Here is a 26,042-nt window from a genome sequence, read left to right on the forward strand (position 1 = left end):
CTGATTCAGAAGGTTTGTAACTTGCCCAGACTTGTCAGACACAAGCACAGATGGTTGTCAGACTGATCTCGATCTATTCACCCCTCCCAGCGAGTACCCAGCCTTCCTCCTGTACACCCACGAGCTACTGAAATAGGGTCGGAGCACCTGCATATGGCTGATGCCTTTGGGGCATCCTGAGAAATACCTGTTTCCCTGCCCTGGTAGAAGGAGTCATAGATTTAAGGTCAGAAAGGACCATTAGATCTCCTCCTGCATATCAAGGGCCATTACGTTTCACCCAGCTACCCTGGGACTTGTGTCCATGTTTGGCTGAAGCGTTTGGCAGATGGTGGAGGCTGTCTCAGAGGACAAGGAAGAAGTCAATCATTCTCTCCAAGCCTCCTCCCTCCCAGTCCTCTGCTTTATTTGCCATTTTCCTTTGATGCATCCAGTAGTGGAAAGGGCATTACTGGAGGTGTGGGTCCTAGCGATGGTCACACCCTACAGCAGATCTCATGCTCCAGATAAGAACTGTGATACCACTGAGCTCTCCCGTGCCTCTGGAAGATCCTCCTTCATGCCATAACTCTGGTGGGAGTGCTGTCTAGTGGTTAAGGCAAGGGACTGGGGTCAGATCTGGCTTCATTTCCCAGCTCTTGCTGAAGGACCATGGGCAAGCTACTTAACCTCTTTGTGTGTCGTTTTCTCCATCTCTAAAGCTGGCCCAATACTGTCTCCCCAGGGGATTGCTGTGTATGAGGCGATGCTTTCTAGCTAGCATCAGAGGCTACGCATTGGCAATGGCTTCGTACCACCACCACGATCCTGGATTCAGATCAGTGTCTATCATAGGTAACGATTTTGCAAGGCTTGACACAGATATGGGGGGGGGGGCTTGGTTTGCTTAACCATATGGTCAAATCAAGTTAGTGTCAAGAGCGTCCCTGTGGCCTCTGGATTCTGTGACTCTCCGACTTTCCCCTGGGTAGATGCAGCTCCTTTACGATTCAGGCTGCACGCTGGTGAGAATTCTGAATGGACGAGAACTTGCCTTTCAAAGGCCGGTGAAGACGGCTGAGTCACCACATTCTCCGCTGCCAAATAAGGACCCGTTTTTATATATCTGTAATTATACGGTTGGGAGGGGCGGCAGCAGCTCACCCAGTACAAGGCAGTGTCGAGCACGATGCTCTGGGGGGCGGTAGTGATGGCAAGGACTATTTTGCCGGACACGTAATGTGCAGAAGGAATATCAGGCTTTGGAACTGGTGGCAAATGAAATCTCCCTGGCCTAGGGTTTTACTCCATGTGCTAATACTTCCCTCTACCATTGCTCTCATACCCAAATTAAGGGGAGAGCTTGGCTAGGAGTGAAAGGCCTGAGTCCTAGGAAAGGACCATTGGTAAAGTATTTATATCACTGGATCGATTCTAGCTTTGGCTAGGGGGTTGCAAGAGCTAACAGGCATCTGCTGACCCGTGTGAAACGTGTCACTGTCTCAGCAGTTCCCAGCCAGCCGACTCAGCAGAGAGGTCATGGAGCATGCATCACCCCCACATGTCACCCCTCAAAGTCACTGTGATGAGACGCTGATAGGGCAGTGTAGGGCAGGAAGCCCTGTTTTGTCCCTGACCTGGGGCTGAACAGAGGACTCCTGCTTGCTGTGTTATCAGGCCAGATCTGGAGTACTAACTTCACGCTGACAGAGAAGTGACAAACATTCACCAGGAACTGGCCAGGGCGCTTCTCTCTCCGCTGGATTAATGCTCGAGAGGAAGCTTATCTTGTGTAGCAGAATCATTATTATCCTCCCTCCACAGTTTTGGGTCCCAGTCATATCCCAAACCAAGAGGCACCAGTTTTCTGGATCCGACCAGCTGCAACCCATAGCAGAGGAGAATCTAACACGGAGAGTGAATCTCATGCCAATGGCACCATTTAGGGCCCAAATCCCTGAGCCCTAAACCCAAACCAGGTGCAAGCATGCCTGCCTCTGCCTCTCTAGAGTCCCAGTACGCTATGAGCCATCACGATACAGAAGGGGAGTCATTCTATGTGTCTAGGCAGTCAGACCGCGTCCATCATTGTATCAGCAGGTACATTTAAAACACAGACACCCCAAAGCCTGCCAAACCAAACCCTCCACTGCACACACAATTCTCCCCTGGTGAGATGAGAAACTGAGCCACGCGACCATGTCGATCTGTACAGTGCTTCATGCCTGACTGGAAGATGCTCAAACAGGATGGTGATGAGGGCGGCACCAGAACCTATAGAGGACAGACTTGAATCTGAATCTCTTTACATAGGAAGAGTTAGCACGTCACTAAACGCACCGCCCTCAGACAGCATCAAACGTGGGGACAATGAGAAAAGGTGAGGGAAGTAGAGTGAAAAAGAAAAGTGAAAATGTGGAAGTGGTAGGAGGTGACAAGAGTAGACACAATATAAATTAAACTAACGGGCACGCCATTTAGATCTCCCAGGGACGGCACCTTCAGAAACAACAGAGTGAAAATAGATGAGAGAGAGAGTTCCAACACTGCGTTCTCAGATGGCCACTCTCAGTGGTAATCATGGTAATTGCACACACAAATCAGGCAAACAATTATGAATACGTTTTTCAAAATCAAGCCCCGTTTGTGTTACTCTTGCAATAGTTTCCAAATTCAAATACAGAACAGTTTAGTCATCGGAAACCAAAAAATGCTGCAGAACACACTGAACATGAAAGAGAAACAGCTCTTCCCCACCGACCTCCCCTTCCAGAACCAATTCCCTGGAAGTTTTGAAAGAGACTCACATTTCTACCGGCACGATCCAGAAAACTTTGGTTTAAAGAGCTTCTTGCACTTGTTTAAAACAAAATTATACAGAGGTTAAAATGGGAATGTACAAGGGAATATTTCCAGTCCCTTTAAAGAGATATGATCAGGCTACAAACATTATTAACATTTACCATCCTTATTTGTCAGACCTTTTCTATAATTATCATTGAAGTGCGTTACGGTGAAAACCACTTTTTCACCATTCAGAGCACTCACATACTGCAATTCATGTAGCTGAACCAATTAAAATATGGTCCATCTCATTTCTTTTGATAGGCCCTGATTTAGCAAAACACTGAAGCACGTGCTTAAAATTAAGTGCTTTGCTAATCAAGACCATAGTCCATTTCACCCATGTACTAGTATAATGCTGAAAATTGGTCAGGGCCAGGTTTGAACCTCAAACAAAACCTGTTTTCACTGAAACATTTACAAAGAAAAAGCTCCCAGATATATTTCCATTAATATTTGATGCATACATTTCTTTATCCCACCACAAAAACACATCCCTTTGAGCCTACCATGTCCTATAGATTATATTGGTTTTGGTGCAGTGTTAAAATCTTTCATTGAACAGGAAACGTTTAGTAAGAAAGGTAACTATCCAGAGCTCCACCAGTGCCATATCAGAGTTATGGTGCGGGAGGGAATATCTTTTATTGGACCAACTTCTGTTGGTGAGAGACAAACTTCTGAGCTGCACAGAGCTCTTCTTTGTCTTCCTAATGTCCTGGGACTGACATGGCTACAACTACACTGCAAACTACAGCAGAGTTGTCAGATTGCCACTTCGCAATCCTCCCAGAGTTTCTAACTCTTACACAGCAATGGCCTTAGAGACAGCCTGCATATTCTCCGTTAGGCTGCACTTCTAGGGAACCTTACTGAAAATTAAACACCTTTTTGCTTGAGGTTTGCAAGGCTTGGACTATTTACCACAGACCCCTGGTTTCCCAAAATGTCTCTTAAAGCAAGACTCAGACCGATCTGTCCCACTTTAAGACCTTTCCCAACTGCGCTAAAAACCTAAAGCCCCAACCCAAGCAGTCAACTTCATTGGTCAGAATCAGAATAAAAAATTAAATTTGCATAGCAACTTCCATCAGCGCTCTCCACACACTCTCCCAGCATTACGTTAGTCTGACGACCACCTGGCCAACTGCGCATGATTAGGTCCATTTTCCGATGGGGCAGTGGAAGCATGGGGGGAGGGGTGAAGTGACTTGCTCAAGGTCACGCAGTGAGTCTGTGGCACAGCCAGTGCCAGAACCCAGCTCTCCCGATTCCCAGCCCAGCCCCTTAACCACAAGGCCTCTAAGACAGCCCTGGTTAGAAGGAATTAAGCCAGACTGGACAGAAGACAAAACCTTGGCTAGATGCACATTCCGATCAGCTTCTGCATCCCCAGGGAACTCGCCCCTTTCCTAGTGGCCACCTCAGGATTGCCACCCCCCCTCTCGTGACTTGACTACATGTGTGCCTGAGGTCCTGTCCACATGCAGTCTGGGCTCTGATGTAATTACATGGGTGTAGAACCTGACATCTCTCTTGGTGCATCCCCCCAGCATGAGCACTGGGGGTGGGTAAATGTCGATGTTCATTGCTCTCTGTATTGACCTATTATTTTGTGGTAATGAGGAAGTTGCAGCTTGGCAACCTGAGCGCCCTGGTAGAGACTCTCTTTCGCTGAGGGCAGAAAGAATTCAGCAACGAGGAGCACATTTCCCTGACGCCTTTCGGCTCCAGCTAATATCACAGCACCTCAGAGAGAGCGGGACACATTTTATACCCATTTTGCAGATGGGAGGGATTTCCAGGGGTCACTTGGCCAAGGTGATGCACTGAATCAGTGTGAGGGGAACAGGGAGGCTTGCCCCTGGGCTGGAGAGCTTGGAGCTAAGCCAGCCCCGACTCCGGAGGAGCCCCCCGGGAGAGGAGTCAGGTGATTCCAATTAAAAGGCAGCAGGAAGGGGTGGAGTGGGGAGAGCAGCCTGGCAGGGAACTGGGGAAGTTCAGGAACTGAGAGACTGTGCGGAGCTGGGGCTGGAGGAAGGAATGGCTCTGAGGAGCGAGGCTGAGAGTTAATGAAGGGAAGAGGAGCTGGAAGACTCTATGTTTCTTTTGGAGTTTTGATTTTTGACAAACTCTGCTGCCCGCCAGAGGGGAACAGCTGAAGGGCGAATGAAGGATCTGAGCTTAGAAGGTCACTGGAGGCTGAGTTCTTACAGGGGGCTGAGTGAAGGGGAAATAGAGGCAAAAGGGCCACATGGGGGTGTTTGGGCGGCAGTAAGTGGCCACGGAGCTACAGTGAGAGCCAATAAGACGACCCAGGAGTCCTAACCGCCAGTTCCCATCCACCACCACTAGACCACATCCTTCCCTGGACCGAGAGAGTCATTCAAGTTAGAGGGAAGCCAAAGAAAGTGGGTTCAGCCCCTTTCTCTGCAGTGCGCCAAGCTCCTAGACTGTCTCCAAAGCCACGTCCACCAAGAGGACTGCTCCCATTGGTCCTCTCTACTAGAAACGAGGCTCTGGGTCTATCACCCAACATTCCTGCAGTTTCTTGCACATGATCTAGTGAGCAGGATGTCCCCGAATTAATCCAAAAGGACTCAGGCAGCAAGAGAAATTCTGGTTACAAATAAGATACAGGACTTGTCAGTTAACAGACAAACATGTGCTCAGCCGATTGCAAATGCAGCCTCCATCTTCCCTCTCCAATGCTTAATCCCAGTGGCATCCTACCAGCCAAATGAATATCGTCCATAAATAATAGAGATACTCTGCCTGTCTCCCCTCTACAGTCACGTGCCCGCCATCCGTACTGGAGCGAGAGACACACACTGGTAGGCTGTTCTCTGAGGTCTGCACACAATTAGCTGGGGGAGGGGTAGCAGAGAAACAGAGCTGCCAAATCCAGACTGTGCAAGGAAAAGAACTCACGACCCCTCCCCAGCCAAGCTGGGACTTATGCAGAGGGTCAGGTTTGGTGAACTCCATCCTCCAATTCCAGCCACCCTCTTTCCACGTGAGCCCTGCCAGCCCCTCCTCCCTACCTGAAATATCGGTAGGGATGGGTATATTATGAGGCCACAGGGCGTGGTAGGGGGACGATGATCTACAGCTTTCCCAGCTCCCCAGTGACCTCCGATCACAGTCACCAAACACATGGCCACGGGCTGCGTTTGTGACTACACGGACCGCGGACCCAAGGCCCAAGTCCAGGGGAGGTGTTTGAGGTCCCACATGGATGCTTCACTGCTCTAGCCTTTTGCATCTATCTACAATCCCCTCCCAGTTTCCATGTGAAACCATCAAGCTGCCATTGTCCGTCTGCTGAGACTATGGGAGAACTCCCCCCTCCAGCCCAGCACACACAACCTCCCAGCACTGCTGGGCAATGCGTGCTTCGACTAGCAACCTGCCACCCTTTGGCCTCGGTCTGCTCTGTGTCGGTTCCTTTGCTGGCCGAGTTTCTCTCACCCCTTGCCATCTTAGGGCTAATTTAGACGGTAACCTCCCATGGCAGAGAGCCATCAGCTGTGTCTGTTAGCTCCACACCTGGAGGCATCTGAGTCTAGGGGATAGAGGGGGCTGGGACCGGGAGGGACAAGCCCTGGGTTCTGCTCCCCACTCTGCTACTGATGCAGCATGTGACTATAGTCAAGTCACTTGCCTTTCATTTCTCATAAATAAAATGGAGACAATGTTACCCTCCTGCGGGCCGTGGCTGGAAAGAGCTCTACGGGTGCTAGGTGTCATGACACAGACTGGGGTCACTCAACAAGTAACCTGTCAGTCTCCAGGGCAGAGCGCGGATGATGGAAATTATTAACCCTTCCCTGATTCTGGTGGAGGCTATCCCTCTCTCCTCTGAAACACTTCATGGCAAGACCTCTGCCCAGTTCTCTTCCCCAGGGCACTAGACACAAGCAAGGCTAGAGAGCTGGGCTGCATTTTCCCATCCAAATAGTTTTCCCACAGAAACCGTACTCAGGTTCTAAGCTCTTTTGGGTAGGGCTGTCTTTCTCTTTTGTGCTGTAGAGCGCCTAGCGCACCACAACCCTGGCACATGGCTGGGTCTCCTGGATACTATGAGCATACAAATAAATATGGATAATAAAAGGGCTATTCAACAAAAACAACATTGACACTAAACATATTTTCATCAAAAAATTCCATGTTTGGGGGCTTTTTTAAACACAAACACAAACCATTTTCAAAATGAAAAAAATTGTTTTCATCAATTTTTGCAGGGAAAAGAAATGATTTCCTACCCTACGCTAGAGGGCTAAGGCCTAGGATTCACCATGGAGCGCGATGCTCACCGTGCCAGTGACCTATCTGAGGACTAACAGCACAGGACTGATCTGAAGCATATGAATTGTGTGGTGTTAAGTTCCCAAATAACTGTTTTCAGCAGAGCCAGATATGCCAAACAGACATAATATCCATTCACAAAACCACAGCATCCAGCTTTCTATGAGACAACATTGACAAGGTTCCATACAGAGCACATGGGGTTGCTGCTTTTTCATTTAAAAATACTAATGGCAAAGCCTTCATCGCGAAGGCCTCCACACACTCAGAGAGCGGGCAACACACACAAGCACAGAGAAAAGCAAGCTGAGTTCTGTGTACGGTCGAGAAAAGGGAAAATCCGGTATCACCGTGGCGGTGATTCATCACCCATTTACCAAGAGCACCTGAGCATGGTAGCAGCCAATTTAGCCCAACCCAAGTATTCACAAGTTTGCCGGAGCAACTGATCAAATATTTACAACAATTGCACAGAGGTTACACAGAGCAAGAAACCCAGTAGAACTCTGCTCTTAAAAGTACCAGTTAAGACCCTGAGCCCCACTGGCACCTGATGTAATGCAATTAGGGCAGATCTCAAGGCCATTTTTAGCCATCAAGAAGCATGGAATTAAAATGCTGGGGTAAAGAGAGGCCATATTGACAGAGACAGGAGAAGCACTGAGCTGAGACCCATAAACTGGCACACAGCTTTGTATTTGGTCCAGGTGGGATCATGCTGCACAGTTCTTATCTGGATCAAACCTCTACATGGTTCAGGGGGCTGGGGGTCCATCCCATCCCCAGGATATTTTCTGTGTCAGGAATTCTCAGGAGGACAGAAGAAATGGGGATGAAAATTAATTGAAACGCAGAGATTTGAACCAAGTGGCGATGGCGTGACGCCTGACGCTGTGTCAAGGAAACGTGACGGGTGGTGCTGTGGTTACATATGCTGTGTCAATAGGGAACATGGTTGGTTCTTTGCATACATGAGAATAGGGCATGTGGGTGGTTGTGTTTTCTCATTTCCTTTTGAATGCACTGTCCAATCACAACACTGGGCAGTGGGCACCCTACAAGAGCCTATTATTCCCCTGAGTTTCCTAGGTCACTGTACCATAGACCTTCACCTTGTGCCTTATCCCGGTGATCATGGACAAGGAGGAAATCCAGTGGCTGCGGATGGATTGTTTGCTGGGGAGAGGAGACGGGAACTGACGGGACTCTTTAATTGATCGTTTCCAGTCAGTCATTCTAATTTTCTTTTGAAGAGGGATAAGTTTTGTGAAGAGTGTGCCAGTGGTACTCGGGGAGTGGACTCTGACACGCACCTTAAACCTTCGCTCTTTTTTTAAATGAAGTTTTTTGTTTAGGAATTTCCCTGGTTTTTAAATGAGCCTGGTATGTTTCAGTCAAGTTGGTGTATGCTAAAATCATGGGAAGGGAGCCGTGATCAAAAGACCTGGGGAGACCAAACATGGCAGAGTTCCTCCTGCCAAAGACTTACTCAAGGCCAGGCTGGGTGGCAAGGAGGGTTAGACCTGGGTGGAAAATGGGGTTTGTGGAGAAGACTTTTATCCATAGGAAATCGCAGCATTTAGAGTGTTTATGACTAGAAAATCTAACATTTGACATCTTTAATAAAAGTCATTCCCTTCCTCTGGCCCTGTATTCCTCCCCTGGTGCTCTGACACCCCACCCCATCCTTCATTTCTCCCCCACCTCCCTGCATCCCTTCTCCACATACCCATGTAATCTCCATCCCCGCTCTGCACCCTATCCCTCTGCCTTAAAACACCCCATCCAGGACTCCCCTTGGTTCACCCATACCCTCATGTCCAGCTCCATGTCCCTTCTGTGCTCCCCAATACCCACCTTTTCCTCTCCATATCCCATCCTCCCATTATGTCTCCCTCATAAGTCCCTAATGACTCCCCCAACCTCATACAATCAGATGAGCCCAAGTGGCAAGACCATCTACAATAGCGCTGATCACCCATAACAATTTTACATTCAACAACAAGCACTTTCTTCAAACCATGGAGACAGCCATGGGTACTATGGGGGAGGGATAACTCAGTAGTTTGAGCACTGGCCTGCTAAACCCAGAATTGGGAGTTCAATCCTTGAGGGGACCAGTTAGGGATCTGGGGCAAAATCAGTACTTGGTCCTGCTAGTGAAGGCAGGGGGCTGCACTCAATGACCTTTTGGGGTCCCTTCCAGTTCTATGAGATAGGTATCTCTCTCTCTCTCTCTCTCTCTATATATATATATATATATACACTAATGCACCAACCTCTTCATGGCCACCTTGAGGAAGAATTTCTGGACAAATGCACCACGAAACCATTGATATACCTCAGAAGCATGGATGATATTTTCACCCTCTGGACAGACAGCTTAAACTCTCTCATAGAGAGACACCACAACCTCAAAACCACCACCCATCCATCAAACTCTGCTCCACCTTGTACTGATCTGCGACACTCAGAGCACCTTTCCCAGACCTGAAGCAGAGCTCTGTGTGGCTCGAAAGATTGTCGCTCTGCCCAATAGAAGTTGGTCCAATAAAAGATATTCACTCACCCAGCTTGTCTCTGCTTGGGAAAGGCATTTGAAGCACCATCATAGAGGGAAATCAAGATTGCAGTCTAGGACCATTGACTTTCAATGACGATTAACTACTGGCCCACCTCCCTGGACTTTCTGCACAGGGGCCCACGGGAGGGGATAGGGCACACACCTGACCAGGTGTAACAGGGTGTCTTGCCCCATGGGCTGGAGAGTCTGGGTCTAAGCCTACCCTGATTATAGAATGAGCCTTTCCTGAGAGGAATCAGGGGATTCCAGGAGCAGGAAGTTGCAGACCAAAGAAGGGGAGAAACTCGGGAACCTGCAGGGAGTGAGACAGACGCCCAGTCTCTGGAGAGTTGAGTAGTCAGAGCCAGGAGGCCGAGCTCTAGCCAGGTAAAGCCTGGTGGTGACTGAATTCTGACCCAGCTCTGGGAAAGAGGCCTGGGAACTCCCTACCTAAGGGGAGAGAGACACTGAACTGGGGTTGAGGCCTGGAGGGCCAGTGTGTACCCAGAAGACTAAATAAATTGGCCCTCCGGAAGGGGAGTGATTTCATTACCTTTGGACTGAGTACGTTATTCAGGGAAACAGAAGCAGGACACTGTAGTGTGATCCTAGGCCACAAGGGGGCACACAGGCGGTGGCTGGCCCTATTACACCAGGTGATGGGGAACTTCACAGTTTGCACTGAGAGTTTGGGCACCTGGCTCATAGACAGGGACCTTATTCAAGACTACAGTCCTGCTCTGAACGGGGAGCCAACCACAGCCACACACACAGGAAGGGCTTGCAGGGGGAACCCGCCCAGCCTGAAACACTGACAAACCTCGGACTCACAGGAACAACGGACTCAGAGACATACCTCTGGCCTTTTGTGATTTTCAGAGATCTGTAACTCTCAAGTGCTTTATGAGTAAAATGACTGGTTAAGAAGTTCCTCTGCCGAGCCTGTGTTCTTTGCTTTCCTGCCACGCTGTCCCCAAGGGGTTAAATGAGGGAGCAATAACTGAAGTGCAGCTCCAAGGGAGTGTGTACAAAGTGACAGGGGGGAGTCAGGAAGGTCAGACACTGGTTTAGGGGCTGGGGCAGTTGGCTGGAGATGGCCCAGCAGCCCACATCTAAGGAAGGGTGGCCGGCTACAGGTCTGAGCCAAGGAGTGTGCTCTAGCATCCCAGAGCTAGACCCAGCTGGATTGAGAGCAGGTTTGGGGGCCTCTCGTGGCTCCAGGTGGGACTAGCAGTAACAAGGGATTGCAGCCAGCAGGGGTTTCTCCAGTGAGTGACCCCAGTCACTAGCAAGTGTGATCTAGCCACAAATCTGGTGACAGTCCGCTGAGGTTCTGAGCCAGTTTGTAATAAGCACCAGCTGGGAACTTCCAGTTGTGTTCCAGGAAGGCAGACACTTCTACATGCTAATCCTGGTTCTGACACCGAGTTGATGAACGACCTTGGTTAAGTCACTTCATCTCAATGTCTTTAAAATGGGCGAAATATTTCATGCCCCACTGTGGGATTAATTAGCTAGTGTCTGCCCAGCACTTTTCAAGATGCAAAGCCTTATAATCAGCTTGAGAACTATTACTGACCGACTGATGCACCAGAGAAAGTTTTAAGGTTAAGTGGAAGTGAGGCTAGTTAATGTGCATTAAAGCAGGAAGAGGGGACTAAGAGGTGAACAAATAATTTTTTTTAAGTCTCTTTTGAGAAAGCAAAAAGGACTGGTTTGTCTATTCTTTTCCCCAAACCACACAGAACCATGTAAAACAAATACAAGGATGGAGATAATCCAGAGGTTGGATCCTGGAAGCGTTAACTGCTGAATTCTGGAAAACAAAACAATGATAATGACTCACACTGAGCCTGTGGGTGGCTCATCACAAAATTAGCAGCAGCTTCCATGCTCCCAGCTGAGATTGGCTTTGCTGGGTTGTTTTCACAGATCTCCAGGACTGCAATTTAGCACATGCAGATAGACCCAGCAGCCAATCGCAGCCACAATCCTGGAAAGGCATACACATGCCATTTAGAAAAATGCTTTGCCATACAAAACATGATTACCAGCTTCCACACCGTTTTGGGCTATGGGAAGAGAGGCTATTTTTATTATTAAACGTTACACATCTCCTTTCCTCCAAGGTGAAGAATCTATTTAAAGGCCTTTCAAGCAAACATCTATTCATACAATTGAAAGCTTTGTGTACTATCATGGCATAAGCAACCTGATCTGCCGTTTGGAGCCCACTGGACTTGTCATGATGCTTGTGCTATCTGGTTTTGTAGTTTCAGTCTCTCAAACTGACTGACCAGCAGACAAGAAAATCTTCAGTTTTTGTGGGGAAAGGGGTCACACATTTCAGTGGGCTAGAGACAATAGACACAGAGTTTCAGAATGCTCTAAATCCAAGATTCAGAAAAGTACTTAGGAACGTGCTTAACTTTAATGGGATTACTCACATGATTAAACAAGTGCTTTGCTGAATCGACACCTAACTCCAGAAAAAACAAAACCAACCCTCTGCCATATAGTGGCCAAGAAATCTATGCACAGCATTTAAATTGGTCACCTCCAGAGTTAAATAAGAAAACAAGCGATAAGAGTTTTTTTGAAAAGAGCCGGTTCCCTGTCAAACATATTTTAAAATCCCCGATTTTATATATACACTTATGAGGCTATGTCTACCCTAGGAGCACTTCACTAGTATAGGGACCCCAATATACTGCTCTAGTGTGGGTACAGCGATGCCAGCAAAGCTGTACTATCTACCAATATAGTAAAACCACACCCCCATGACAGGGGTACCGGTCAAAGCGCCGTTTTGTTGGTGTAGCTGTGTCTACACGAGGGGCTTCTGCCAGCACAGCTTGTTGATCAGGTGTCGCATCTCTTCACATCCCAGACTGGCCGAGCTATGCCAGAAGAAGTATGCAGCATACTTCTGGCTGGGTTATTTTTCCAAGTCGGGATAAACAAAATCTGACCCCAGCATTTTGTGTAGATCTGATTGTGTATCAGAGCGGCTCAGAAGGCAGGAGACGTTTTACATTACATTGTAAGTGAGAAGTTTTGGTCAACGTTTTCCAAGCAGCCCTGTCACTTATACCCCAGCACAGGTGCACATGGCATTTAGAACACAAACAAAGGACAAGGTCCCTTCACTTCTCCGTCATCTAGTTTGGGGATTATTTTCCCTGGCAAAGCCCTTGAGAGCTACAGATGGAAAGTTCTATAGAAAGAGCCAGGTACTAATATTCCTTCAACAAACAAGGTATCTACAACCTCGATTCAAGCTGGTCAGAAAAATTCAGACTAAACATTTTTTCATCTGAATTCGCCATTTCGTTACAATTGAAATGTTTTGTGGAGATGGTTCGATTTGACCAAATTCCAGTGGGATCCTGCCTGCGGGGCAGGTGTCAAAACACAGCGGGCTGCTGGGGAAGCAAGGCTGGCAGCAAGGTCAGAGCTCTTCCAAAGTATTGGCTCAAGGCGATCTAGCAGACAGCTGAGGGTGGCCTTGGGTGGCTACTCTCCGGGGATGGCAGTGCTTAGTTTAACTGGGTGTTTTCAAATAATGCAAGGAGCCTAACCAGCAGCAATGAAGAAGAAAATCCAATAATTTAGATAGCCAATGGAAACAGACATGAGACCCAGGGCTTTAAACTAGCAACACGCAGTATACGTTTTAACCCCACTGAGCTACATGGCAAGGTTGTACCAGGACCTGGAGATTACTGTCACTTTTATTGCCTCCCTCTCGCCCAATGTCAGGCCACACAAATACCTCATGATGGTCAATAGACTCGGAGACTCAGAGACTTTAAGGTCAGCAGGGATCATAATGATCGTCTAGCCTGACCTCCTGTACAACACAGGCCATAGAATTGCCCCAAAATAATTCTTAGAGCGTATTTTTTAGAAAAACATCCAGTCTTGATTTTAAAATGATTGGGCGGGTGGGGGGAAAACCCACCACAACCCCGGTCAAATTGTTCCAATGGTTAATTGCCCTTGCTATTAAAAAATGTACCCCTTATTTCCAGCCTCAGTTTGTCTAGCTTCCACTTCCAGCCATTGGATCACGTTAGACCTTTTTCTGCTAGATTCCTGAGCCCTTTATTAAATATTTTGCCAGAAGCTGGGACTGGGCGACAGGGGATGGATCACTTGGTGATTCCCTGTTCTGTTCATTCCCTCTGGGGCACCTGGCATTGGCCACTGTCGGAGGACAGGATACTGGGCTAGATGGACCTTTGGTCTGACCCAGCCTGGCCATTCTTATGATTTAAATCTATTGTGCTGTTATATCCCAGGTATATTACAGCGAGATTGGACTATTTACACCCAGGCATTATTATTCCCTCTGCTGTCCTGACTTTCTGAATGACATGAAGTGGTTGTTTATTAGGACTATGAAGGAAACTCTAGCTTTGTGAACCACTCAGGTGAGAACCAGGCCTGGTGTTTCACCTGATCGCTGATAATGACATTTATTGGAGTTTTCTCCTGACTAGAGGTGAGACTAGCCTCAGGAATCCCAAGGCCAGTCCTCATGTGACTCCCTGTGCCTGTCCTATCGTTATGAACCAATTACCCTCACCGACTCACGTTGGGAGCGACCAGGCATAAACAAGTGGCTCTGGGCAATTAACAAGCTCTCTCGTTGGTTGGACCAAAAGGGAACTTAAACTTACCTCAGCAATAAACTGTTCCCCAGCACAGGAGTTTTTCAATGGAAAAATGAGCCGTATTTCTGTGGGAGGTGTGAATAATTTCTCACCCCAGAGGTTGGGCTCGCACATAAGAAGACAAGTCACCTCTTACTAGGCCAACAAATGGCAGCTGTCCTTCTGGGTATAACAAAAAAAAAAGGCCCCTTCTGAATGTTTACTGCCTAGCTATTATGGTGCTCCTCAGGTTAGATAAATGTTGGTATGGGAACATCGAACCAACCAAGCCTTTGAGAGATGCCCATAAATAATAAAATTTGACTACTCCTGCTTTGCACTGTTAGGCCTTTTGTCCATGATGCTTTAGAAAGATTAAGTCTCACAACCCCCTGAGATATGGCAGGTCTTCTTATCGTCCTCATTTTACAACTGGGAAACTGAGGCACAGAATGGTTAAGTGACTTCTCCAAATCCCCAGGAAAAGACAATGGCAGAGCCTGAGAAAACCCTCAGCGGGTTCTGATACGTGACCCCCTATTCAGGCAAACGCATAGGCACATGCTTAACTTTAAGCATGGGCTTAAGCACATTCTTGCTTCGTGGTCTCAGTTTCTTGCTTCAACCCCTAGAAAACATGTCCCCCTCCATATAAAAGCTCAGAGCATAAACAATATATATATGGCCACTACAGGGCCAGAAACAGTGCTTGTGTGACAGATACAATGTTATCCAGATTTCAGCTGAAATATGTGCCACTATTACATTTTAAATAAAGATTTTAATAACCACCTTTTGCTTTAGGAAGTGTATTTTAAAAAATGCCTTCCAGAAAAGTATGCATTGTAATGAATAAAAAAGTGACTTGTTTGGGGTGTATTGTCTTTTGACCCACAGACCTACCACCAAGAGTGTTAGGAGAAGTCACCCACATTTTCAAGACAAGAATGTGTCTCTGTTTTGAAAGGTACAAAATAAAGCCTTTAACAGACCTTAGGACACCAGAAATATTTCTTTAAAAATACAATCTTGATTTTTTTATGGAAAGAGAGAAAATATGTTCATTTTATTTTGATCCAACTCCTTTATAGAAAAAGCAGAATTGTAGGTTTTCAGAATGCAAGAAAGTCAACCCCGGGGAAGGGGCAGGGGAGAAAGAGTTTACAATTTATTTTACAAAAAACCTCACCCCCCGAAACCCCCAAGCCTGACTGAACCGCAGCACCTTTGAACTAGTTCTCACTTTTTTCAAAGACTCTGCACGATGCACACTAAAGCCACAACAAAATCCAAGTGGGTAGTTTGATTATTTTACCTTAAACAACATCTTCCTCTCAGGACACCTGCACAAACTACGCTTAGGAAGCTTTAACCTTAGATTTCCCAGGCCCTAGACAAAAGATTGACCCGATGGGGTCTTCTGAGAAGGGCTTGGGACAAGCGAGGTCCTGGGGCAGTGCACGGATCAGGACCAAGGACAGATCTGCCTCACTGGCACAGATCCCCTTGCACAGTAAAGCGGGACTGACTCGGAGATGGAGCTGGAAAAGCCGCTCTCCAGTTCGTTGGCGGCAGACACTTTGCCAGCCACCTGTTCGGTGTCCCCCGTGCTCCCAACGAGCCGCCAGCCGCTGAGACGCAGCCCGAGGGGCGCACAGGGGGAGCGCCAGGGAACGAGGCGAGACGGGGTGGCTGTGCGCCGCCGGCTGCCTTCCAGACGCAAGGGGGGAAAGTCGGGTAAGGAAGGGGCTGGCACACCACCCCCTCCCCGGGCCGGGCTAGCGGAGAGCAGGGGCAGAGCAGTGGCCCGGGGGCGTAGGAAGGCGGAGGGCTCGGGTGGGGGGGAAGGGAATCTAGCCCCCCAGGGAAGGGAACCTCCCCACCACCGCGCCCCACCTGGGCTGTTGCTGGATCTCAGGCGCCTTCCGCAGAGACACTGCAGCATGTGCGAGCCTTTCTTCAGGAGAAGCCCCGGAATCTTCATTGGCTTCCCCGGGCCGCTGCGGGGAACCGCGACCCGTCACCAGCCGCTCGCGGGGCGCCCGGGCGCGGGGAGCTCGCCGCCCATGGGGCGCACGGAGCCGGGGCGCAGGCGGCGGAGAGCGGCGAGGGCTGCGCGCCCCCCGCAGCCGCTGCTGCTCCGAGCCCTCGGAACGGCTCCAACGTGACTTGTTGGGACTTTCCAGGGGAGGGGCCGGGCTCTGGGAAGCTCCAGCCCTGCCCCCTGCCGGGAGAGCCACCGGGGGAAACAAGCGCTCCCAGGCACGGGCTGCGGATCCCACCCCGCCGGGAGGAGAGACTGCCCGGGGCCCGGCTCGGAGCAGAGCCCCGCCGGGACCAGTCCCGGGCGGAGATAACGCCCCGGGCGGAGATAACGCCCCGGGCCCGGGCCCGGCGGCAGGAGAAGGCGCAGGGGCTTAGACCGAGGGAGCCGGGATCGTCCCTTACACCCGTTCCCAGAACAAGCCCCTGTGCCCTGCCCCTGCCTGCACATGTCACTGGTGACCATTACCCAGGGCTGCGTCCCTGGGCTCCGCTGACAAGCGACAGCCAGGGCCACTAACCCCACTGCAAACCGCCTGAACGTCACTGCCCGGAGAGCTGGGGGCACAGGGGGGGCTCACCCGGTATTTGGGCCTCAACGTCTACTCGCTGGTAGGTGCCTTGGCCTCTGCTTCGGGCCAGTGTTGATCTTGCCTTGTTGAACCTTTGACGGTGATGTTCCCATTGTCTGGGTGCTAGCCGAGCACACCGCTGGGGGCTAAGCCCGAAGGGCACGGGACGGGACCTGGTGAATGGACTCACAGGGGGGACTCGGAAACAGGCGGCGCCTACGGCCCACCAGTGGGGAGTTCTGCTTTAAAGCTCTCCATGGCCATGGGACCTTGGCTTGGCAGTTCCTCGGCCCAGCAGTTCTTAAACTATGGGTCGGGAGCCCAAGGTGGGTGGCGACCCTGTTTTAATGGGGTTGCTGGGCTGGCGTTAGACTTGCTGGGGCCAAAGCCTGAGCCCCACCGCCTGGTCCAAGCTGAAGCCCGAGGTCTTCAAGGCTGGGTGGCAGGGTTCAGGTTATAGGCCCCTGCCCAGGGCTTTGGCTTTGGCCTGCCCACCCCATGCTCGTGCTCGGGCGGGCTCTGGCTTCGGTCCCCCTTTCTGGGGTCATGTAGTAATTTTTGTTGTCCGAAAGTCGCGGTGCAATGAAGTTTGAGAACCGCTGCCTCGCCCCATGCTGCGCTGAGTCCACATCCCCAGTTCCTCTCCCCCTTCTGCTCTGTGTGCTCCCCCTCGCCTGCCAGGGGTTACAGACAGGATTCTCTTCAGCTTGGCGGCTGTCCCCCATTTCCTAGAGTTATTCCTACCAGGCAGACACACCCTGGGTAGCAGGACTGAACAGTGCCACTGGAGGGCTTTTCAGTTTCCATTTCACTGCAGCAACAGAACCCAGCTGCACCTCTGGGCTCGGGGGATCAAGGTGATGAACTTGGTCCAATTAAAGCAACAGGTACAAGCTGGTGGAAGAAGTGTGTCTCCTGGGGGGAAAACTCTGTCCCCTATTAATATACATGCCTACCACGCTCTCTCCAGGCTGTAGTGTTTCAGAAGAGGGTGTCAGATCACTGACACAGGGAAGCATTCAGAGAGCGATTGGTTTAGAAGGCTTCTCCCCGCACGTATACAGACAAAATGATTCGTCGGGGTTTTCAGCAATTTTTTGGAAGCCCTACAAGTTAGTTGCCACCATGGGCATGTCGTCCAGGTCAAAGCTAGCGCCGGCTCTCTGTGCAGGGGTGAATGCCACACTCAGGGCAGGATAGCTACCATGCTGTATGAAAAACACTATTGAGAAAGTTGCCTTCGATTCAAGAAAGTGCCCCGAATGGGAGACCCCCTCACCTAGAGCTCAGCCTGGAAACCTCTCCCTAGGAAGTAAAACTCCTAATATGAAACTCACTGAAATGGAGCCTTTCATCGGAGTGGACCGTACAGCATCACTGACATGCAGCCAGGCCGGGGGGCCGTTTCTGCACCGCTGGAGCCGATGGCAGGGGTGTACAGGCCCCATATTGACCCGCAGCACGGAGTGAATTTCGGTCTGGGTTGCAGCGTGCTCTGAGTTGCTTACCTACCTCGTCCTTGCCCTTCAAACCATCACCTGTCCCTGCTTTCGTTGGAGTCTGCCAAACCTCCCCCTGCGCTCAGCTGTGTGTGCCCATCCCCGTTCAGTATTGATAGAGGGCGTCCATGGGCTGTAACAGGAGCAGGGGCTTTGTGCCGGCCCTGTGCATGGGGTGAATGTCTCCCCAAGAGCTCAAGGGGGATGCAGAGTTTTCACTGTAACAGAGAGAGGATGCCGCTAAACCCAGAATGAATACCATAAAGAAACCCAGAAACCCATAAAGAATGCGGCAGAGCCAGCATCAGGTGACAAGTTACGTGCTCTGTGGGCCAGGAGTAGGGAGAAAGGATGGGACCAGTGGTCAGGTGCGAACCTGGGACATAGGTGACCAGGGTTTGAGTCTCCATTCTGCCACACACTTCCTGCATGACCATGGGCAACTCTCTCTGGGGCTGCATGCTCCATCTATACAAGGGGCAGAGAGCACTGCCCTACCTTACTGGGGTGCTGTGATAATACCTAGAGTACAGATGGGGTGCTTGGATACTCTGGGAGTATAAATACCTAGCGCACAAGAAGACCATGGCTGTCTAGTACTGCAGCTGGTCAGGAACTTTTCCAAAAAACAAACAAACTTTCCATGGAATTTTGATGGGGGGGGGGATTATATAGCCTGGTGGTTAGAGCACCCATGGGGCGGGGGAGACCCAGGGACCAGTCCCTTGCTCCATTGACTATTTAAATTATGTATCTGAAGTGGAACAGCTTTAAAACTGGAGAGACTAAGGGACCCCCCCAGCAGACTATCCTAGAGCCTTCTGGTTAGGGCATGCTCCTGAGAGGCAGGAGACCCCTGGTCAGTTCCTCTCTCCTGCTGGGTCTCCCACATTCTGGGCGAATGCTCAACCCATTGGGCTCCGAGTTGCAAAGGGAGCCATTCCCCCCACTTCCTCCTCTTGCTAGAGTGGCTGAGGCCCCCAAGTTGCCTGGCCCCAGACGGGGATTGCTCGCAGAGCTAAGTGCCTCCCTGCAGCCCAGACTTGGCCCCTATCCCCAAGAGAGGGACAGGGCTTAGCACACCCGCCTCTCGTTGGCATCTCCCATGGGCTAGCTTAGGCAGCGCCACACCTAGCGTGGTGGCTCTGTGGGCACCTGGCTCTGCCCATGCCTTGGCGCGGGAACCTCATTACCTAACTCTGGGTTTGCGGATCCCGTTGTTGTTCCAGTGAATTTGTAGATGCCTAAAGAGGAGGTGTTGTGCCACTGGGCATTGCAACACCTGAGTCATGTGGATCCATCCAGGCCCTAGCTCAGGGCAGTTAAAATGAAAGCAAATCCTGACCGTCAAACCAGCCATTAACCACAGATGACAGCTGCATTTCTGATTTAGAACTTTCAAAGCATTTCAGATGCTTGCTTGGTAATTATAAACAGATCACTGAAAAATTGCAAAACCAAGTGCCTGCTTATTTCTGTCAGCTAATTAATTACATTGTTGTAGCGCCTCAAACCTTACTGTGCAGCAAACGTTGCTCCCAGGGCTTCGTTATTAATACACATTTTGTGCCCACAGTACTTATTGCCAGGGTACCCTCTGCTGTTAACGACAGAGTGGGTCGTTAACTTCCACACTATGGATTTGTGACCCACCCATCCAGGTCATTCCAGCAAACTCCTTGGAAAAATCACCGTACCACAGAATAAACAAACAGACCTGCCCCACATCCTGACCCCATATCTCAACACATGACCCTACACAAACCACCCTGCCCCCTCTCCCAGGAGCACCTCAGCCTCCTTTAAATACCATGGCAATGCCTGTTTCTCTACGCTTACAGAGCATCGCCAGCAGATGGCAAACGGAGACTACTATTATTACATGACAATAGAATCACCTCATCCCTTTCTCCCAAGTTTATCTTTCATCCACCTGCTACACCTGGTCATGAACCAAGACTGCAAGTCCTCTGGGGCAGGGCTGGTCATTTTCCTACCCTGATGTACAGTGCTTACCCCATGGAGCCCCCCAATATCTGACTGAGGCCCTAGGTGCTATTGTAACATATACTGTAATAAACAACAGTAAAGACCCACTCCCCCAAATGCTTCAGTAGCATGCCTGGAACGTTAACAGTTCTGGGCACTGGCAAATGAAGAAGAAGAAGGGAGACAGTTTCAAATCAAGATGCCCTCCTGCCAGCAGCCCATTCAGAGTTATAAACGAGGGGGATCCATCATTAGTGCTTCCACTGATCAACTACAGCAAGTCACACCAAGAGGGAGGCAGTCCCCTAGGCTGGGTCTACACTACAGAGACTATACCAGCATAGCCCCAGAGTGCATCCTAGAGTCATAGAATCTCAGGGGTGGAAGGGACCTCAGGAGGTCGTCTAGTCCCACCCCCTGCTCAAAGCAGGACCAATCCCCAACTAAATCAGCTAAATGTAGATGCAGCCTACACCAACAGAAGATTTTTATCAGTCCAGGAACATCACCTCCCTGAGCAACATTGGCTATGGGCTTGTCTACACGACGGAGACTATATCAGCACACCTACAGTGCTGTAGCTAGGCCGGCATAACCCCCTAGTGTAGATGCAGCCTACAGAGACGGAAGGGGGTTATCTGTCCGTGTAGGAACACCACCTCCCTGAATGACGGTAGCTACACTGACAGAAGCATTCTTCTGGTGACATAACCCCCATAATAGATGCAGCTAAGTCAGCATAGTTGTGTCATTCAAAGGTATGGATTTTTCACCCCCGACCAATGCAGCTATGCCAACATAACAGTTATGTGTAGACCAAGCCTTAGCTACAGGGAGGGGAATGTATTCCTGCTAGAGAGGTTTGAATGGACATTAAAGGACCCTATATAAATCTGGGGAACATTTAATAATCAGGAGACTGTGAGAAACAGACTTATACACAACTAGCAATCTCGGCCCCAGATCTAGGTTTGTTAGCACAATATAGAAGTTCTGGGAAAACCCAGTAGAAATGGTTCCTTAAATTAAAAATAAATAAAGCTCTCGTTAATTGGAGTATTTAGGTAATCTGCCTGCAGAGATGGAAATTTAACCACAGCAAAGTTCTGTATGTGCTTGTAAAGGGGGAATTGAAACAAGTTTGGTCAGTTTCACAATTGTCCCTGAGAAAAAGGAAAGAAAGAAAGAAACCACTTTTAAATCTCTTGAATGCCTCAGGTAGAAGATGCTATCATCAACACGGGTGACAAACTTTTAAAAGGTAGAGGCGGGGGTTCTTGTTTTGTTTTACTTTGACAGAGTTGGACAAAGAGCCCAAAAATTATAAATGAAGGTTCATTTGAATGCAAGAGTGAATTCTGACCCTGACATATTTGTGAGTGGAGCAGGATTAGTGTGGTGGGGGGAAATAACATTTAAAAAAATTCCAGGATATTCAAATATGTTCTTTGAGGAATATGTTTACAAATTATTCACCTAAGTCTTCTTGATAGTGTCCATCTGAACTCAAGCTATAGGGCCTGATTTTGATCTCCCCTGCTTTCAACAGAATTAGTCCTGATTTACATCGAAGGAGGGAGAACAGAATCAAGCCCACGGCAGGGCCAATGAGAGGGGGGGGAAGCCAGTACAAATTACCGGGGCCCGGCGGTCTGGAAGGGGGCCCGGGGCCCAGCTTCCCTGGCCCTGTTTAACCGGTCCACCCTTGCTGGGGGGCCCGAAAATTTTTTTTCACTGGGGCCCGAACCTGCTCTCGGCGGCCCTGGCCCATGGAGAAGAAACAATTGATGCATGTTGTCATTTGGCCGTTTTAAGGATAGCTGTAGAAGATTTGCTATGCACACACATTTCCTCTGTAGACAGATACCCCATTGCTTCTGGCAGGGGTAAGCAGTGAAACGGAGGCAGGAAAATGGCTAGGTCCTTTAGGAAGCATAGCGTGTTTTGCTCAGTGTTTGCGAAGCACCTCGCTCATTTTGGATACAATGTAATTAATAAATAATAATCCAGTTGGATAAATCACTCAAAACAACACCTAAGCCAATCATTAAATCCCCTGCCACTTTTGGAAAGATGACTGCATTTGTTTTTAAGGAGAAATGTACTGAACTAGTCCAAGGATAGTGATGGAGGTGGTTACTCGTTATAGTACAAAGATAGGGCAACTTCTCCTTCGCAGAGGGCCAGCATGAGGGTTAGGTACATAAGTCGTGCATAACCCTTGCTATGGATCGCTGCAGGGGAGCACCCACAAGAGCCATGATCAAATCCCGCAGCTGGTCAAATCCCACTTGTAGGTGGAATGCCATTACTGAAAAAATCCCTCAATAAGACAAAGGCTGCATTTGCTGGAACACAAAAGCTTGTCAGGAAAGGCTCAGACACGTCAGAAGAGAGTTGCAGGGAACTGTATTGTCGTGTGTGTCCAAGAAGGTTGGAACACAACAGAAAATTGAAGTCAGATCTCCCACGTCCCATTCCACTGTTTTAACCACAAGCCCAGCCTCCTCCTCCTCAAGATAGAAGCGAATCCATCAAGCCTTTCCAAAGACAGGTGACACTAGTTCCACAAGAAACCCTACCATACAGAAACTACATGGCAGAATGTTCTGACAGCATCTGGGAAGTTGGGGGGAAGAGGGCTGCTACCTATCTTGAGGAAAGAAAGAGCCATGATATTACACACATCAAGCAGGAAAGACCCCTTCTTTAATTGCTTTAATCTGGTCAACATGCAAGACCACCACATTGGTAAAACTTATAGAAAACACTTTCAGCACTTGATTGATAGACTGGCATAGGAAATCTCTCTTCAGCTCGCCGAATCGGATTTAGAAAAGAACGATGTACTATACCCTTGATCGTTTAATAGGCTTATCCTCAGACACATAAAAGGCTCACAGTAGTAAGTATTTATTAGCTGCATTTCCAGACATTGAGAGGGAGTATCATATAATACACAAGAAAGGCTTTGTATATTAAATGTCTTGCATCTGAGTTAGAGACAGGTGGGTGTGGCAAGGTTCGGGATTTTCAGAGCATGGTAATACTACTGTAATCCCACAAACGCTGGAATAGGGAATAGACTATCCAGGCAGATTCAGGTAGAGAGAGTTCTACCAGTCAAAGAGTAATATGGCTCAAGCCCCCCACCACCACACTGGTGTTTTAGTTTCAGGGCTGCAGATATTGTTCCTGGGTGATTAGTTCCCATTTCTTGATTTTCACTCTATCAGACAGCTTAAAAATAGAGTCTGATGATGGTAAGTGGCAAGACAGAGGGACCTGCTCCTTGTATTCGAACTGACCTACTGCATCTTGGTTGTCTCAGAGAACAGGCCTAGACATGCTCCAGCCAAGCAGAGAGTAGCCTGGCCATGCGAGTACACGACTTTAAAGAACATTAGTGACGAGGCTGGTTCAGACTGGAAGATGGCTGGTCTCTGTTACAGCAGGGACCTGACCAGCGTCCTGTTCTTAGCAGCAACACTGACACAGACGACCTTGTGCAAGTCACTTAACCTCTCGCTAACACTGCTTCCTCTTCTGTGAAGTGGGTGACATTACTGGCCACACGCTTGGAGATCCGCAGATGAAAGGAACTCTGAAGTGCTAGAGAACTCTTACTAGGTATTATTGTTATAAGGAACCGGAATATTTAACACCCCTGCCATCTGCCAGCGATCGGACTGTTCCATTCAGCACAGCACATGGAGTCTTATTCCTGACCTCAGCGAGAGCCGGACTGCGAGGGTGTGCGTGGGGCAGGGGGTGTGATGTCTGTCACAGACCCACCCACACACCTGCATTCAGGGAAGCAGAAGGGCTGCTCGAGTCTAGCATCACTGCACTACCTGGGTCTGCCCGCTGTGCCAGACCCAGTAAACAAAGCAGGACAGGGCCAGCACCCCTGTGCCAGAGCAGGTCTCCCATTTGGCCAGTTAAGAGGGCAGGGCAGTACCTGGGGGCTATAAAGGACCAGGGCAGATCAGAGACAGGGAGAGGCTGAGCTGAGCAGACTGGCTCCGGTAGAAGGGCAGATGAGAGCAGCCAGGGGGCTGGGGAAGGTCTGGGAAGGAAGCAGAAGGTGGTTCCTCGAGGACAGCTGAAGGCAGGAGAGCAGCAAGAGGGGCTTGCCGGCTGGCGTCCCCAGGCCAGGGCCAGAGGGCTGAAGGCAGCAGAGGGAGATGCTGGTTGGCTCCGAGAGCCGGAGCACAGGGCCAGAGAGGAGCGGCACTCACATCTCCGCATCACAGAGCTGGGCCCAGGAGAACCACGAGAGAGTCGGGTGGAGTGAGCGGTGCGCCCCTGACAAGGATGCTCCCAGCGGAGAGACTCAGGGGATGCTACTGGGAAGACGGGGCTGCACTCCACTTGGAAGCGGGGGTGACTGTCCGAGTCCAAGGCAGGGGAGGACGGCTCTGAGGGATGCCGGGGCAGTGTGTCGTACGTACTGCTCTAGACTGTGCTGTGGCAATTCTGGTCTAGGCTTGTGGGACTTGGTTATGCTTTATGGGCAGGGGATTGCTGGAACCAATGGAGGCCGCAAGGGCTATATTTTTACTTAGAATGATTTTGAACTATTTCTGGAGACCCTGGAGGGGGGAAATTCAGACAGACGTGCTTGTCCCTCCATGGCCCACTGCAGGAGGGAGTGCCTTAGGACAGAGGCTCAGCACAGAGCATGGATGGGCTGCACTGAGGGGGCTTTAAGTCTCTGTTGTGCCCTCCTGATTCTGGAGGGCCAAGACAGGGCCAAGACAGCCCCCAGTGTAACTTTGGCAGCCTGAGGGGCTGCTCTAAGCTACAGCAGTCTCCCTGGCACTGCCTATGGCTTGCAGCACAAGCTGGAATTGCCATGGGGCATGTGCTATGGCCCCACCCCCTTACACCAAGACTCCTGGGCCGGGGGACCACTGACAGCAGCCCAGGACAGCCCCTGCTCCTGCAGGGAATTCTCTCCTAGCCCCTCGGGGGCTGTTCACAGCCAGCCCGCACCACCCCAGAAGTGGGCAGAGTCTCTCCCATGGACTCTGCTCACTGCCCTGGCCCCACGTGGCCCTGCACCAGCCAGCAGCTCCAGGACAAGTTGAGCCCTGGCCATTAGAGAACAGCCTATTTCACAGAAGCCTGACAGGTGTTTGTCCAACAGCGACGGGGATTCCACAACCTCCCTGGAGACCCTGTTCCAGAGCTTAACTCCCCTGAGAGTCAGAAAGTTCTTCCTAATGTCTAACCTACATCTCCCTTGCGGATTCCATCTTGTCCTTCCCTCAGTGAACACAGAAATGATCGTTGTCCTCTTTATAGCTTCCCTTAACATACTGGAAGACTTATCAGGTCCCCCCTCGGGCTGCTTTTCTCACGACTGAACATGCCCAGTCCTCTCAACCTTTCCTCCTAGGTCAGGTTTTCTAAACCAGTGGTTCTCAAACTAGGGCTGCCGCTTGTTCAGGGAAAGCCCCTGGCGGGCCGGGCTGGTTTGTTTACCTGCCGCATCCACAGGTTCGGCCGATCACAGCTCCCACTGGCCGCGGTCGCCGCTCCAGGCCAATGGGGGCTGCTGGAAGTGGCGCGGGCTGAGGGA

The 26,042-nt window shown here is 49.9% G+C and overlaps 1 protein-coding gene across 2 annotated transcripts in view; it reads right to left on the reverse strand.

The window, feature by feature from the left end:
• Nucleotides 1-26,042, reverse strand: part of FGF12 (fibroblast growth factor 12) — a 291,251-nt gene that overhangs the window by 160,297 nt on the left and 104,912 nt on the right. Inside the window, exon 1 of one of the 2 annotated variants that reach the window (XM_054040795.1) lies at nucleotides 16,249-16,389. The exons of the other annotated variant lie outside the window; for it this stretch is intronic. Coding sequence (XP_053896770.1) covers nucleotides 16,249-16,336 — 88 coding nt within the window. The 5' untranslated portion in view covers nucleotides 16,337-16,389. Of the gene's footprint in view, nucleotides 1-16,248; nucleotides 16,390-26,042 lie in introns of those variants that run through there. 2 annotated transcript variants of the gene reach the window in all.

The sequence above is a fragment of the Malaclemys terrapin genome, chromosome 9 (genome assembly GCF_027887155.1).
Source record: "Malaclemys terrapin pileata isolate rMalTer1 chromosome 9, rMalTer1.hap1, whole genome shotgun sequence".
NCBI classification, from domain to species: Eukaryota; Metazoa; Chordata; order Testudines; family Emydidae; genus Malaclemys; species Malaclemys terrapin.